Here is a 16,615-nt window from a genome sequence, read left to right as displayed (position 1 = left end):
ACAAAAAAGCTTTATTTCTCTAAACATTTCTGCACAAATTTGTTTACATCCCTGTTAGTGAACATTTCTCCTTTGCCAGGATACAGGGCATTTGAAAAGTATTCAGATCCCTTGACTTCTTCAACATTTTGTAACAGTCTTATTCTAAAATTGATTCAATAGTTTCCCCCCCCCCTCATCAATCTACACACAATACCCCATAATGACAAAGCAAAAACAGGTTTGTTTAGATTATTCCACATTTATAAAAAATCTAAAACTGAAATATCACATTTAAATAAGTATTCACACCCTTTACTCAGTACTTTGTGTCCTCTTGGTTATGATGCTACAAGCTTGGCACACGTGTTTGGGGAGTTTCTCCCACTCTTCTCTGCAGATCCTCTCAAGCTCTGTCAGGTTGAATGGGGAGCATCGCTGCACAGCTATTTTCAGGTCACTCCAGATATGTCAATACAGTCAGTAGTCCAAAGGTCAAAGTCAAAAAGAGATTCAGTTCCTTCAAATCCATGATTCTCAAGAATTATTCAATTCAGATCTTTCCCAAAAAAGGTAAATCCACAAAAAAACGCAAACTCAGAGGGGCACTCATGTCGTCCAGTGCTCGTAGCCCAGATGAGACGGTGGGTTCTCTTGTCTTCATAATCATCTATGTACCTCTGGTCCACAGTTCCCTGGCTAGAGACATCAGTTAGGAATAAATCATTAGGAATAAGAGTTGGTAACAGTCTACTCATAGTGAGTTGACCAGAAGTATTGCACAATAAAGGGAAATGAAGTGAAAACAGTCTACATTGTTATCACACTCCAACTTACCGTCCTACAATGCTGAATTCTCTTCTGCTGGCGCCTCTCCATTGTTGTACTTCACCGTGTCTTCGTTCAGCAGCACAGAACCCTCTGCAAGAAAACACAATAGGAGAACTCAACTGGAGAAATGGAACCATTCAGAATTAATGTGATTCAAGAATGCTGTAATAACAATGGCACTGATTCCTTCTCTGTTATCCCCATTCATGACAGTTTAAGATGATGCCAGTCTTTCCCATCTATTTGAGACTGAGGTCTATACATTTATCCTGATGCATACAGAGGGACTTGTGGTGAACTATCCCTTTCTCATACACACCTCGATTTGCCTCTCCTTTTTCAGCTGCGTTAAGGTCGCCCCCTGGTGCAGCGCTGCCATTCGTTTTAGTCTTATCATCACCCCCTGAGGAAACACACAGAGAAGGTAAAACATGTACTACAGCCTCTCTACTGAACCACCAGTGTTTTCCAGACAGTGGTTTCTTAGACAGGACAAGCCCTCCCACCACAATGTGTTTTTTAAACCCGACTTGTTCTAACAATCCTCAACATATTTGATGGTAGAATTCCAGTGTAGCGCCACTTTCACCTCAATCTGTAACCAGGTTTCCATCCAACCTTTTTATGCGTACCGTGTAAATTTACACCATCAGCACTGTTTACAGCAGGTTCCTGTTTACAGCAAACAGAGTAGAAGAGGTTCCTTGAATTTACAATGTATTTGCCCTTTAAATTTGCATAAAGTTGAGAAAAAAATATTCTCGGTGGTGGGATTACAGCTGTACACACACACACACACACACACACACACACACACGTGAGCAAAGGTCCCTAATTTAATTAAAACAGATTTCTGGAGATGGCCATTAGTGGAACCGTAACCTCTGCAGAATCAACTACAGCCTCTCTCCTACTGCATCAAACACTGCTTAAAGCTACAATATGTAACTTTTTGGGCGACCCAACCAAATCCACATAGATATGTGAGTTATAGATCTTTCACTCCCATTGCAAGCAAGTCTAAGCGGTAGATCTGTTCTATGTGTGATAGTTCTATGCTTCCCATTTTGGTTTTGTACACCAGTTTCAAACAGATGAATATACAATATTTTTGGTTATGGAAAATATATTTTGCAGAGGTTTAGATGGTAAAATGATTCTCTACACAATGACTGCTTGTTTTTTTTCACATAAACTGAAATTAGGCAAACTATTAGAATTTTATCAACCAGGAATGTTTATACAGTCTTAAACTAACTGGATGCCTTGTTCTGGCTGGACTACATCACTGCCTTTAGTTGAGGGAAAGAAAAGAGAGAAAAGTTGATCTTAGCATTCTCATACACAGAACACATTAGTATTTGTTGTGTTCACTTCTGGATGACAATGAAAAGGATGCTAAGTGGCAGAATTCCAGGTGAATGCCACTGTCTTCTTACCCTCAGGCTTTGACTCATATTTAGGACTACTGGATCTGCTGCTAATGAGAACAGAAGGACAAACTTTCTCTAATCAGATCATTTGAAAGAAAAACTCCAATACTTATAAAACACAATATAATGTATACTGAACCAAAACAAAATGCTTGTGAGGCATTGTATAACCTGCTGTTTCTACACGACAACGCACACACATACACACGGGTACATACATACACACAGATGTATGCACAGAAACACTTACTGATAACAGATAGTTTATATGTCTTGTCAAGCAGTTTTCTGTTGAACTCCACAGAATAAACTCCACTGTCAGTTTTCTTCAATCCACTGATTCTCAGCTCTCCAGTAGTCTGGTTCAGGGTTGTGCGGCCTTTGAAGGCACCACAGATACCTAGACCACCTAATTCCTTGTCCCAATCTGCCACGTAGCAATTCCCATGCTTCCATAGGATGCTTGTGATGGAGTCAGGCACTGTGGACTTGTCTGGCGTCAACACCAGCTCACCTCCCACTTTAAGAGAAACATCATCTAGGAAAGCAGACATTTCATACATGTATCAGAGTATCAATGTATCCAGGGTAACACATTATGGTTAAGGTATAAATATGTAGTCCTAACCCTATTGGCATTGAACTGACATATTTATCAACCTTTACTGTTTATGTCTAGAATTCAGCTATGTAGTCTGAACACCTTGACTAGTATGTCCCCCCTTACCACCACCGGAGCAGAAACGTATATCATTTGGAAAGTATTCAGACCCCTTGACTTTTTCAGAATTTTGTTACATTAGTCTTAACCTAAAATGGATTCAATATCCCCCCCCATCTACACACAATAGCCCATAATGACAAAGCAAAAACAGGTTTGTTTAAATTTTTCCAAATGTATAAATAAAAAAATAAAAATAATATTACATTTATGTAAGTATTCACATCCTTTACTCAGTACCGCTGGCTGCGATTACAGCCTTGTGTCCTCTTGGGTATGACGCTACAAACTTGGCACACCTGTGTTTAGGGAGTTTCTCCCACTCCTCTCTGCAGATCCTCTCAAGCTCAGTCAGGTTGTATGGGGAGCATCGCTGCAAAGCTATTTTCAGGACTCTCCAGAGATGTTCAAATCGGGTTCAAGTCCGGGCTCTGACTGGGCCACTCAAGGACATTCAGAGACTTGTCCCAAAGCCTGTGTTGACCTGCGTTGTCTCCTATGTTGTCTTGGCTGTGTGCTTAGGGTTGCTGTCCTGTTGGAAGGTGAACATCCGCCCCATTCTGAGCGCTCTGGAGCAGGTTTTCATCAAGGATCTCTCTGTACTTTGCTCCGTTAATCTTACCCTAGATCCTGACTAGTCTCCCAGTCCCTGCCTCTGAAAAACATCCCCACAGCATGATGCTGCCACCACACTTCACCGTAGGGATGGTGCCAGGTTTCCTCCAGACGTGATGCTTGGCATTCAGGCCAAAGAGTTCAATCTTGGTTTCATCAGACCAGAGTCCTTCAGGTGGCTTTTGCCAAACTTCAAGCGGGCTGTCATGTGCCTTTTACTGAAGAGTGGCTTCTGTCTGGCCACTCTACCATAAAGGCCTGATTGGTGGAGTGCTGCAGAGGTGGTTGTCCTTCTAAAAGCTTCTCCCATCTCCACAGAGGAACTCTGGGAGCATCGGGTTCTTGGTCACCTCCCTGACCAAGGCCCTTCTTCCCCGATTGCTCAGTTTGGCCAGGCAGACAGCTCTAGGAAGAGTTTTGCTGGTTCCAAACTTTTTACATTTAAGAACGATGGAGGCCACTGTGTTCTTGGGGACCTTCAATGCTGCAGAAATGTTTTGGTACCCTTCCCAAGATCTGTGTCTTGACACAATCCTGTCTCGGGGCTCTACAGGCAATTCCTTTGACCTCATGGCTTGGTTTTGGCTCTAACATGCACTGTCAACTGTGGGACCTTATATATACACAGGTGTGTGTCTTTCCAAATCATGTCCAATCAATTGAATTTACCACAGGTGGACTCCAATCAAGGTGTAGAAACATTTCAAGGATGATCAATGGAAACAGGATGCACCTGAGCTCAATTTTGAGTCTCATTACAAAAGGTTCTGAATACTTATGTAGATAAGGTATTTTATTTTTTAATTTTTGTATAAATCTTCCAAAAAAATCTATAAACCTGTTCTCATTTTGTCATGATGGGGTATTGTGTGTAGATTGATGAGAAAAAAAATGAATTTAAACCATTTCAGAATAAGGCTGTAATGTAAGAATAAGTGGAAAAAGTCAAGGGGTGTGAATACTTTACAAATGCACTGTAATCCATCCACCTGAAAGGTGTGGCATATCAAGAAGCTGATTAAACAGCATGATCATTACACAAGTGCACCTTGTGCTGTGGACAATAAAAGGCCACTTTAAAATGAGCCGTTTTGAGGGATCGTGCAATTGGCATGCTGACTGCAGGAATGTCCAACTGAGCTGTTGCCATATAATTGAATGTTAATTTCTCTGCCATAAGTTGCCTCCAACGCCGTTTTAAAGAATTTGGCAGTACGTCCAACCAGCTTCATAACCACAGACCATGTGTAACCACTCCAGCCCATGACTTCCACATCTGGCTTCTTCACATGCGGGATCGTCTAAGACCAGCCACTCAGACAGCTGATTAAACTTGATTTCTGTCTGTAATAAGCCTTTTTATGTAGAAAAATTCATTCTGATTGGCTGGGCCTGGCTCCCCAGTGGGTGGGCCTATGCCCTCCCATGCCCACCCATGGCTGTGCCCCTGTCCAGTCATGTGAAATCCATAGATTAGGGCCTACAGAATTTATTTCAATTGAATTTCTTCCTTATATGAACTGTAACTCAGTAAAATTGTTGAAATTGTTGCATTTATGTTTTTTACTTAGCTTTTAAGAATCAGTAAGTTAGAGGATTCAACTCATCCGGGACAAATATGTATTGAGTGTAATATAACTGCCAGAGCACTCTGTTACTGGGTAAACTGTCCACTTAAGTTTCATACACACCTTCATTCCCCTGCCTCTTTTCAGCTTTATTTGCATTGCCTTTCCCTGTTTTGGACACACACACACACACACACACACACACACACACACACACACACACACACACACACACACACACGTGAGTAAAGGTCCCTAATTGAGTTAAAACAGATTTCTGGTGATACCGTTAGTGGAACCGTAATCTCTGCAGAATCACACAGAAGGAAAACATCAACTACAGCCTCTCTGCTACTTATAGAATATACTTCTGCTTTATACAGTCTTAAATTAACTGGAATACTTGCCTTGTTCTGGCTGGACTACATCATTGCCTTTAGCTGAGGAGGAGAAGACGAGAGAAAGGTTGAGTTTAGCATCCTCATACACATACCATATAAGTATTTGTTGTGTTCACTTCTGGATGACAATGAAAAGGATGCTAAGTGGCAGAATTCCAGTCTAATGACACTGTCTTACCATCAAGTGTCATTGACTTAAACAGCAACTTCATATTTAAAGTAATTAGCAAAATTAAAATAAAATAGCAATCAATGTATGTTCTCGTGATATTCTGAGATATGCAGATGAGCATCTATGCTACTTCTGCTTCATGATGTCTTAAATTAGCTGGAGGACTTGTTTCCATCCCTGGCTTTAACTGAAACAACCAAACCAGTCCGGTAGGCATAGTGGAGCTCCATGGTGCTGAATGGACAGCTCCTCGGTACAGGTAGGCATAGTGGAGCTCCATGGTGCTGAATGGACAGCTCCTCGGTACAGGTAGGCATAGTGGAGCTCCATGGACAGCTCATTGGGTACAGGTAGGCATAGTGGAGCTCCATGGTGCTGAATGGACAGCTCCTCGGTACAGGTAGGCATAGTGGAGCTCCATGGTGCTGAATGGACAGCTCCTCGGTACAGGTAGGCATAGTGGAGCTCCATGGACAGCTCATTGGGTACAGGTAGGCATAGTGGAGCTCCATGGTGCTGAATGGACAGCTCCTCAGTACAGGTAGGCATAGTGGAGCTCCATGGTGCTGAATGGACAGCTCATTGGGTACAGGTAGGCATAGTGGAGCATGGTGCTGAATGGACAGCTCATTGGGTACAGGTAGGCATAGTGGAGCATGGTGCTGAATGGACAGCTCCTCAGTACAGGTAGGTGGAGTGGAGCTCCGAGGCATGGTGCTGAATGGACAGCTCATTGGGTACAGGTAGGCATAGTGGAGCATGGTGCTGAATGGACAGCTCATTGGGTACAGGTAGGCATAGTGGAGCTCCATGGTGCTGAATGGACAGCTCATTGGGTACAGGTAGGCATAGTGGAGCTCCATGGTGCTGAATGGACAGCTCCTCAGTACAGGTAGGCATAGTGGAGCTCCATGGTGCTGAATGGACAGCTCATTGGGTACAGGTAGGCATAGTGGAGCTCCATGGTGCTGAATGGACAGCTCATTGGGTACAGGTAGGCATAGTGGAGCTCCATGGTGATGAATGGACAGCTCCTCGGTACAGGTAGGCATAGTGGAGCTCCATGGTGCTGAATGGACAGCTCATTGGGTACAGGTAGGCATAGTGGAGCATGGTGCTGAATGGACAGCTCCTCAGTACAGGTAGGTGAGGTGGAGCTCCGTGGCATGGTGCTGAATGGACAGCTCCTCAGTACAGGTAGGTGAGGTGGAGCTCCGTGGCATGGTGCTGAATGGACAGCGCATCTGTCTAGCAGACAGCTATATAATTCTATATATTTAATGATGAGTGTGTGTGACGTTTGGTGTGGCGTTCTTTTATGTTTTTAATTTGTACACTTTGTTTGTAAAACATCTGTCAACGATGGTTTTACAGTGGTGGTGTGTTGGACTGATCTTGTTGATCGTGTACATACCCGCTACAAACAAACTAAATGATGAAAACGCTGCTGGCAGCGGAGTCCAATACAGCAAAGAGTTTCTACTACAATGCAACTCAAACACGATGGATATCCCAATGGCCCATCTAATCCCTGATGGTCTGCGAGAGGATTACAAACCCAAATGCAAATGTGGAAAACTTGGGGGAATCAGACACCATCTCCCTTGCTGATCAATGCCCAGTCACTGAAGGAGAATGTGGATGAGCTGTCAACGACTCTGCTCTTCAGACACGAATACAGGGAGGCCTGTTTGTTGGTGTTTACTGAGACTTGGCTGGATGACAGAATCCCGGACAGGGAAGTAGAGCCGGCCGGCATCACACTGGTCAGAGCGGACCGTGATCTGACCGTCACAGGGAAACATCACGGCAGGGTCGTCTGCCTGCTTGTCAGGGACCAGTGGTGTAAATTGATACTGGTAAGAGAGAGACTCCGTACCCCCGACATTGAACTGCTTCTGTGTCACTGTGACCCTACTATCTGCCCTGTGAGGTCCGCCAATTGTTTGTTACCGTTGTGTACATTCAACCAAAAGCTAATATAACAAAAGCATCAGAAATTATTCCTAATCTGTCTCAGAAACTGGAATCCATCTACCCCGACGCACCCACATTTATTTTAGGGGATTTTAACAACTGTACTTTGCATAAGGTCCTGTTCATGTACCACCAGTATGTGAAATGTCACACTACAAAAAATAAGATTTGTGCTCTGGGACAATAAATGCTTTCTCTGCCACCAGCAGACCTCCCCTGGGGACATCAGACCACAATAATGTCTACCTCCGGCCAACCAACTGTCGCCTCCTGGAGACGGAGAAACCTACAGTTAAAACTGTCCACATCTGGAATGACAATAGTACCACTCGTCTCCAAGGGTGTTTTGACTGTACTATGTGGGAGGTACGAGGACAGCAGCTCTGATCTCGATGAACTCACAGGTGTTTCAGACTGTGAACTTCTGTGTTGAGTCAGATGTGCCTACTAAAACCTGTAAAATCTTCCCTAACAATAATACTTGGCTATCAAAAAAATCTAAAATCACTACTTAAGGAACAAGGCCGTTTATGCGGAGGGTAATAGACAGGCTTTAAGAGACATACAACGTGAGATCAAAAGACAGATACTGATAGACAAGGAGACATACAAGCAAAGGGTGGAGAGAACCTTCTCCTCAGATTTCCCTCATTAAAATGCAAATCAATTTATAACATTTTTGACATGCGTTTTTATGGATATTTTTGTTGTTATTCTGTCTCTCACTGATCAAATAAACCTACCATTAAAATTATAGACGGATCCTTTCTTTGTCAGTGGGCAAACGTACAAAATCAGCAGGGGATCAAATACTTCCCCCCCACTGTATATATGCTAGTCCACACACTGCTAACTTTAAACTCACATTAGTAATCACCTTCTCATACTGTATGTAGACGTCACTAAAACATGTTCTTTAAATAAATGTCACCACAAATAATATGAGAAACACATTTCTGGCAACATCTACACATATCTGCATTGTCAAAGTGGCCCCATAGAAGTACCATGTAAAAGGTGTGTTAGTGTTACTACCTGTGTGAGTGGGCTGATTGTTATTATTCTGATTCATGGAGTAATCTCTAGAAGACTTCTCTCCTACAGTGCTATAAACTGTATCCATGGCAACCCCAGAGAGAACCCCTGAAGATCCAAGGTTGGTGACCTGAACATCCCCTACAGTGTGATAAACAGTATCCGGGGCAACAGAATTCTGATTGTTGCCTGCATCCCCTGTAAAGTTACACCAGCCATCAACATTGTTTACAGCAAATAGAGTAGAAGAGGTTCCTTGAATTCAGGAGGAATTTTCCCTTTAAGTTTGCATAAAGTTATGATGAGAAAACATGTTGTGGGTTGTGGGATTACAGCTGTGAACTCTCACACTATCATAGTGCATGGAAGTATGTGTATATAGTGCAGTACATGAATCATGTTGTGTTTGTATTACTTTGGGGGCCCTGTCAGCAGGTTGAATATGGACCAGAGTCAAGTTAAGGTAAAACTTACCAAACATTCCACCACAATACTTTCTCAAAAAGTCAATCCGGGTGTCTTGGGGATATCCTGAGATGAAATAGAAACTCAAAAATGTAAGACATTATTAACATTTTCATTCAAATGGTTCTTTGTTTTCAATGGAATCCAAATGTTCTGTGAAGCAGTGAGTATGAAGAATTGAGACAGGAAGAGCCAGAATTATCCTACCTGTTATTTTCTTCCGCACCAAAAATCCTGAGGAGTACAAATATACACATTTTATTTTCCAAGTTGATCCATGGTTGTGTATCTTTTGTATTAGGTTTAACATAGTGAGAAATAACCCCTCTTAAAGTACAAATCTATGCATTAACCATTCTGTCAGCTGTTGAGTAGGACTTCACCCACATTTACATGCTTAAGCTGCAATAAGGAGACGTCATTTCTGAGAGCATGCATACAGTACCTGCACAAGGCCGACTTCAAATGCCAAGATCAATGTAAAAGTAACCAGTGAATTAAACAGCTGACGACAAATACAAACTATGCTAGATAAATCCTACACATGCATTGAAATAAAGGCATACATCAAAGGATTTACCCAGGCCTACAATCAACAAGGGCGCATGAAGACAAAAAAAACTAAAAGAATTACGAAAATCACAAAATCTACACATGCTTTTTTAAAGGAACCTAAGGCTGCGTCCGTGATTCAACACCACTGAATGGACAGCGCCTCAGGACAGGTAGGCATAGTGGAGCTCCGTGGCGTGGTGCTGAATGCACAGCGCCTCAGGACAGGTAGGCATAGTGGAGCTCCGTGGCGTGGTGCTGAATGGACAGCGTCTCAGGACAGGTAGGCATAGTGGAGCTCCGTGGTGTGGTGCTGAATGGACAGCGTCTCAGGACAGGTAGGCATAGTGGAGCTCCGTGACGTGGTGCTGAATGGACAGCGCCTCAGGACAGGTAGGCATAGTGGAGCTCCGTGGTGTGGTGCTGAATGGACAGCGCCTCAGGACAGGTAGGCATAGTGGAGCTCCGTGACGTGGTGCTGAATGGACAGCGCCTCAGGACAGGTAGGCTTAGTGGAGCTCCGTGGTGTGGTGCTGAATGGACAGCGCCTCAGGACAGGTAGGCATAGTGGAGCTCCGTGGCGTGGTGCTGAATGGACAGCGCCTCAGGACAGGTAGGCATAGTGGAGCTCCGTGGTGTGGCGTGGTGCTGAATGGACAGCACCTCTGTCCAGTAGACAGCTATATTATGATTTAGTTTGTGGGCAGTTAGACATTTTTTGGGCATGGTTAGGTAGCCTACAATGCGTATATGAAAATCATAACTGACACGCAGAACTTTAGAAATGGTAGGAATAATTGTAAATTGGCACTCCAGATGAAAAAGGTTGCCGACGACCTAGACTATAGTCACCATTGTGGAACGGCGCATACAGTGTAGATCTATAATGACTTCCCACCAACGGTCTTTGTAGAAAGTGGGAAGAGCACCAGACAATGTTGGTGGGAAGTCATTAGTGTCTTCAACAACACAGGAGGAGAGAACACGAACAGACTAAAAACCATAAGTAGCCAAGCTTTATATAAAATTTAAAAAACTATTTATTTTTTGGGGGGAAGTTGTTTCTGTTGTGTTTATTTTTATAACAATACATGAAACCAAAATGGCACTAGCCTCCTGGGCCGAATGAATGAAGATACCAATTAGGCAACAGCTATCACAACCTATATTTGAATAGAAATAAAATAGCTTTTGGTTTCCAATGGTCACCAAAAAGTAGGGCTCCCCCACCTCCCAATTCCCTGGCTATCAGATAACAACACGGATTACAAGGCTGACATCAAATTCAAAGCAATCGGTGACCAGCCTAAACTGCTGACCGGCAAAACAAACTGTCAGTCTCTGTTCTCTGCTTTCTAAAAGTGAAAGAAAAGGCACCATGATGGCAGCTGCTCTCCGAGCCATGCGAATAATTTTAGTCTACTTTTTTGGTCTACTTTAAATGATTTTTCTTGAGTGACTGCCAGACCCTGCTATACCCAATGGAAGCCTCCAGGGTTGGGAGTGACTGATTACATGTAACCTACCCAACCCTGGAAACTCCCTACTTCGTATGGTAAAGCCACACACAGCCAAAATGAACCATCCTTTTATGGACCTGCAGATAGGCCTTATGCACCGTCACATATTACAGTTATAGTGGATGGTCGATATGGTATCGAAAACATAGCATACTTGTGCGACTAGGGGAGAATATCAATGGCATACTCCTTGCATCCTCTCTCCTACTTCTCAAAACCCATTGGATGAGAAAGCCAGAGGTCCCTCCCCTCTGACCTTCTCTTCCAATGAGTTTTGAGAAGGAAGCGAGGATGCGAGGAGTAAACAATTAAGATTCTACCCATGGATTTTTATTATGATGTTAGGTAGATGTTATTACATGATGTTTTATTGACTTGTGATGTACTTCCAGTGCGCCGCAATGGCGGGAAGTATTTGCATAAAGTTCAGCTTTCCCCGACTTTGGTCCCACCCTGTTCACGACCCTCGCCCATGCTACCAACTGTCCCCCACACAATTCGCTTCTCTTCCATTGAAAATGAATGGCTTTCCGTGGTTTCACGGCCCACATCATCTTCAGAGATGCACTGGGAGCCTTTTCTTGTTAAAAATGTTTGTAGTTTGTTTGTAACAACAGTTGTATAGTATGTTGACTGTGGCTATGTCTTCAGCCTACGTAGCAGACATGAGCTTTCTGTAAAAGTGAAAGTAAAACTTGCCTGTTGAGCCACTTGATTTAAAAAATAGGATGGATGTAGCCTATGACAAAGGTAAAATAACCTAGCCAGCGATTTCACATCTAATATCCATTGTACGATAAACATATTTTTAGGTTAACACAAAGTAATTACCATCCTTTTTGCTGATTAATTCAGATTAGACTAATCCATACTGTGCACTGTCCAATTTGGTGCCTCACTGTAACACATTATGAAGACTGTGACCTACAGCAGGTGGTGCATCTAACCCCTTGTCTTGACTGTAACAGTAGCCTGAACACTACTGTAGATACAGGTAGAACAGGTATCCCCTTCAGGGGGTATAGCTCACTGTTGTTGCTGCTGTTATGTCAATCTGTGCTTCAGAACTATGTACATGTACAGTGTTCTGTTACTAGAGATGTGCTGTTCTTACCTATTATGACGATGACAAGCGCTACAATGGTAACGACAACACCAACAACAACAACACCAACTTCAGAAGGCTCTGAAATGAAAACATTTTGTATTGATACTTTGACAGGAGTTGATCAGGTATTCAACATAGTGCAGCATTCAAAATGTCCTACAACACTAGCAGTGTTACTAACATATCAATACATAAGACTGTAACACACTAATGAGTGTCCACTCACCTGAACCAAACACCTCACTGACTTCCTCACTAACAGTGTTGTTCAGTTTGCAGATGTACTTGTACCCATTGTTTGCTTTGCCAGTGTCGCTCTTAGAGACACTTAGATGTTTGTCTACAACCTCCCACGCCCCCTCCCCCACTTTCCAGCTGTAGGTGACTGGTTCAGCACCAGTGATGTCACCCTCACAGGTCAGAGTGCAGGAGGTTTTGTCTGGGTTACAGGAAGAAGTGATTGTGGGTTTGGGGACTGCCTCTGTAAATAGAGGAAAGAAACAGGAATCATTTGGGAAAATGCTTGTGAGGCACTGCAATACATAACCTGCAGTTTCTACATGACCACGCACACACACACACACACATGCACACACAGAAACACTTACTGATAACAGATAGTGTATATGTCTTGTTAAGCAGTTTGCTGTTAAACTCCACAGAATAAACTCCACTGTCTGTTTTCATCAATCCACTGATTCTCAGCTCTCCAGTAGTCTGGTCCAGGGTTGTACGGTTTTTGAAGGCAGCATAGATGTCCAGACCACCAAAATCCTTGTCCCACTCTGCCACCTTGTTCTTCCCATGCTTCCATAGGATGCTTGTGATGTTGGCAGGCACTGTGGACTTGTCTGGCGTCAACACCAGCTTACCTCCCACTTTAAGAGAGAGATCATCTAGGAAAGCAGACATTTCATACATGTATCAGATTATCAATGTATCCAGGGTAACACATTATGGTTAGGGTATAAATATGTAGTCCTAACCCTATTGGCATTGAACTGACATTATTATCAACCTTTACTGTTTATGTCTGGAATTCTGCTTGCTGGGTGTATCTGGTCTATGTAGTCTGACCACTTTACCAGTATGTCCCCCCTCATCACCACCACTGGAACAGAAATGTATCTAGACAACACCATAGACTAAAGTCTTTGTCTACACCCTGTTCACTATTATATCACTAGCTAGGTTTCCATCCAATTTACGACTGATTTTCATGCTATTATTCTAAAATATGCATAAAACAATAATCACATTTTCCCACCAGAGATATGTTTCCATCAAACTGACTTTTTGATGATAAAAGTCTGTGAATGATGAGGTAGTGTAAATAGCCCTCCGCACCTCTCTGATTCAGAGGGGTTGGGTTAAATGCGGAAGACACATTTCTGTTGAATAAATTCAGTTGTACAACTGACTAGGTATCCCCCGTCCCTTTCACTTTAAATAAAAATAACTTTTGCAGATAAATTCCCATGTACCAAATGAAAAATACAAATTTAAATTGTTTCCATCGCATTTTCTACTATACTGATGGTTTGTCACAAACTGCTACGTTATATAGACTGTTGTGTTATATAGACTGTTGTGTTATATAGACTGCTGTGTTATATATATATAGACTGCTGTGTTATATAGACTGCTGTGTTATATAGACTGCTGCGTTATATAGACTGCTGCGTTATATAGACTGTTGCGTTATATAGACTGTTGCGTTATATAGACTGGTATATAGACTGTTGCGTTATATAGACTGTTGCGTTATATAGACTGTTGCGTTATATAGACTGTTGCGTTATATAGACTGTTGCGTTATATAGACTGTTGCGTTATATAGACTGTTGCGTTATATAGACTGCTGCGTTATATAGACTGCTGCGTTATATAGACTGCTGCGTTATATAGACTGCTGCGTTATATAGACTGTTGCGTTATATAGACTGTTGCGTTATATAGACTGTTGCGTTATATAGACTGTTGCGTTATATAGACTGCTGTGTTATATAGACTGCTGCGTTATATAGACTGTTGCGTTATATAGACTGTTGTGCCTTATATTTTTTAGTTCACCTTTATTAACCAGGTAGGCCAGTTGAGAACAAGTTCTCATTTACAACTGCGACCTGGCCAAGATAAAGCAAAGCAGTGCAACAAAAACAACAACACAGAGTTACACATGGGATAAACAAACGCACAGTCAATAACACAATAGAAAATTCTGTATACAGTGTGTGCTAATTAAGTAAGGAGGTAAGGCAATAAATAGGCCAATAGTGGCGAAGTAATTACAATTTAGCAATTTAAACTGGAGTGATATATGTGCAGATGTGCAAGTAGAAATACCGGTGTGCAAAAAAGCAGAAAAACAAAAACAAATATGGGCTATTTACAGATGGGCTGTGTACAGCTGCAGCGATCAGTAAGCTGCTCTGACAGCTGACGCTTAAAGTTAGTGAGGGAGATAATTCTCCAACTTCAGTGATTTTTGCAATTCGTTCCAGTCATTGGCAGCAGAGAACTGGAAGGAAAGGCGGCCAATGAAGTGTTGGCTTTGGGGATGACCAGTGAAATATACCTGCTGGAGCGTGTGCTACGGGTGGGTGTTGCTATGGTGACCAGTGAGCTGAGATAAGGCGGAGCTTGACCTAGCAAATACTCATAGAGCCAGTGCGTTTGGCGACGAATATGTAGCAAGGACCAGCCAACGAGAGCATACAGGTCGCAGTGGTGGGTAGTATATGGGGCTTTGGTGACAAAACGGATGGCTCTGTGATAGACTGCATTCAATTTGCTGAGTAGAGTGTTGGAGGCTATTTTGTAAATGACATCGCCGAAGTCAAGGATCGGTAGGATAGTCAGTTTTACGAGGGTATGTTTGGCAGCATGAGTGAAGGAGGCTTTGAACGAAATAGGAAGCCGATTCTAGATTTAACTTTGGATTGGAGATGCTTAATGTGAGTCTGGAAGGAGAGTTTACAGTCTAGTCAAACACCAGGTATTTATAGTTGTCCACATATTCTAAGTCAGAACCGTCCAGAGTAGTGATGCTAGTCGGGTGGGCGGGTGCGGGCAGCGATCGGTTGAAGAGCATGCATTTACTTTTACTTGCATTTAAGAGCAGTTGGAGGCCACGGAAGGAGAGTTGTATGGCATTGAAGCTCGTTTGGAGGTTTGTTAACACAGTGTCCAAAGAAGGGCCACAAGTATACAGAATGGTGTCGTCTGCGTAGAGGTGGATCAGATAATCACCAGCAGCAAGAGCGACATCATTGATGTATACAGAGAAGAGAGTCGGCCCGAGAATTGAACCATGTGGCACCCCCATAGAGACTGCCAGATGTCCAGACAACAGGCCCTCTGATTTGACACACTGACATAACTGAGAAGTAGCTAGTGAACCAGGTTTGGCAGTCATTAGAGAAACCAAGGCTGTTGAGTCTGCCAATAAGAATGCGGTGATTGACAGAGTCGAAAGCCTTGGCCAGGTCGATGAAGACGGCTGCACAGTACTGTCTTTTATCGATGGCGGTTATGATATGGTTTATGACCTTGAGCGTGGTTGAGGTTCACCCATGACCAGCTCGGAAACCAGATTGCATTGCAGAGAAGGTACAGTGGGATTCGAAATGGTCGGTGATCTGTTTGTTCACTTGGCTTTCGAAGACTTTAGAAAGGCAGGGCAGGATGGATATAGGTCTGTAACAGTTTGGGTCTAGAGAGTCTCTCCTTTGAAGAGGGGGATGACCGCGGCCAATTTCCAATTTTTAGGAATCTCAGACAATACGAAAGACCGGTTGAACAGACTAGTAATAGGGGTTGCAACAATGGCGGTGGATAATTTTAGGAAGAGAGGGTCCAGATTGTCTAGCCCAGCTGATTTGAAGGGATCCAGATTTTGCAGCTCTTTCAGAACATCAGCTATCTGGATTTGGGTGAAGGAGAAGCAGGAGGGGGGCTTGGACCAGTTGCTGCGGGGGGTGTAGAGCTGTTGGCCGGGGTTGGGGTAGCCAGGTGGAAAGCATGGCCAGCCGTAGAAAAATGCTTATTGAAATTCTCGATTATCGTGGATTTATCAGTGGTGACAGTGTTTCCTAGTCTCAGTGCAGTGGGCAGCTGGGAGGAGGTACTCTTATTCTCCATGGACTTTACAGTGTCCCAAAACCTTTTGGAATTAGTGCTGCAGGATGCAAATTTCTGTTATAGACTGCTGTGTTATATAGACTGTTGCGTAATAT

The 16,615-nt window shown here is 43.1% G+C and overlaps 1 protein-coding gene across 5 annotated transcripts in view; it reads right to left on the bottom strand.

Annotated features, from left to right (window-relative positions):
* Positions 1–518: 518 nt before the first annotated feature.
* Positions 519–16,615, bottom strand: part of LOC115196278 (uncharacterized) — a 151,218-nt gene continuing 135,121 nt past the window's right edge. For 2 of the 5 annotated variants that reach the window (XM_029756949.1, XM_029756950.1), the window contains exons 7-13: positions 9,207–9,263; positions 5,555–5,587; positions 5,271–5,315; positions 2,494–2,781; positions 1,130–1,213; positions 817–900; positions 519–678 (exon numbers count right to left, since the gene is read on the bottom strand). In XM_029756949.1, the coding sequence (XP_029612809.1) occupies positions 821–900; positions 1,130–1,213; positions 2,494–2,781; positions 5,271–5,315; positions 5,555–5,587; positions 9,207–9,263 (587 nt within the window). In that variant the 3' untranslated portion in view covers positions 519–678; positions 817–820. Of the gene's footprint in view, positions 679–816; positions 901–1,129; positions 1,214–2,493; positions 2,782–5,270; positions 5,316–5,554; positions 5,588–9,206; positions 9,264–9,404; positions 9,432–12,383; positions 12,456–12,603; positions 12,859–12,985; positions 13,274–16,615 lie in introns of all 5 variants that reach the window. The other 3 variants (XM_029756953.1, XM_029756951.1, XM_029756952.1) reach the window with 3 other exon arrangements.

The sequence above is a fragment of the Salmo trutta genome, chromosome 6 (assembly GCF_901001165.1).
Source record: "Salmo trutta chromosome 6, fSalTru1.1, whole genome shotgun sequence".
NCBI lineage: Eukaryota > Metazoa > Chordata > Actinopteri > Salmoniformes > Salmonidae > Salmo > Salmo trutta.
Note: the sequence above shows the minus strand (reverse complement) of the source record. Positions and strands in the feature narration are given on the sequence as shown.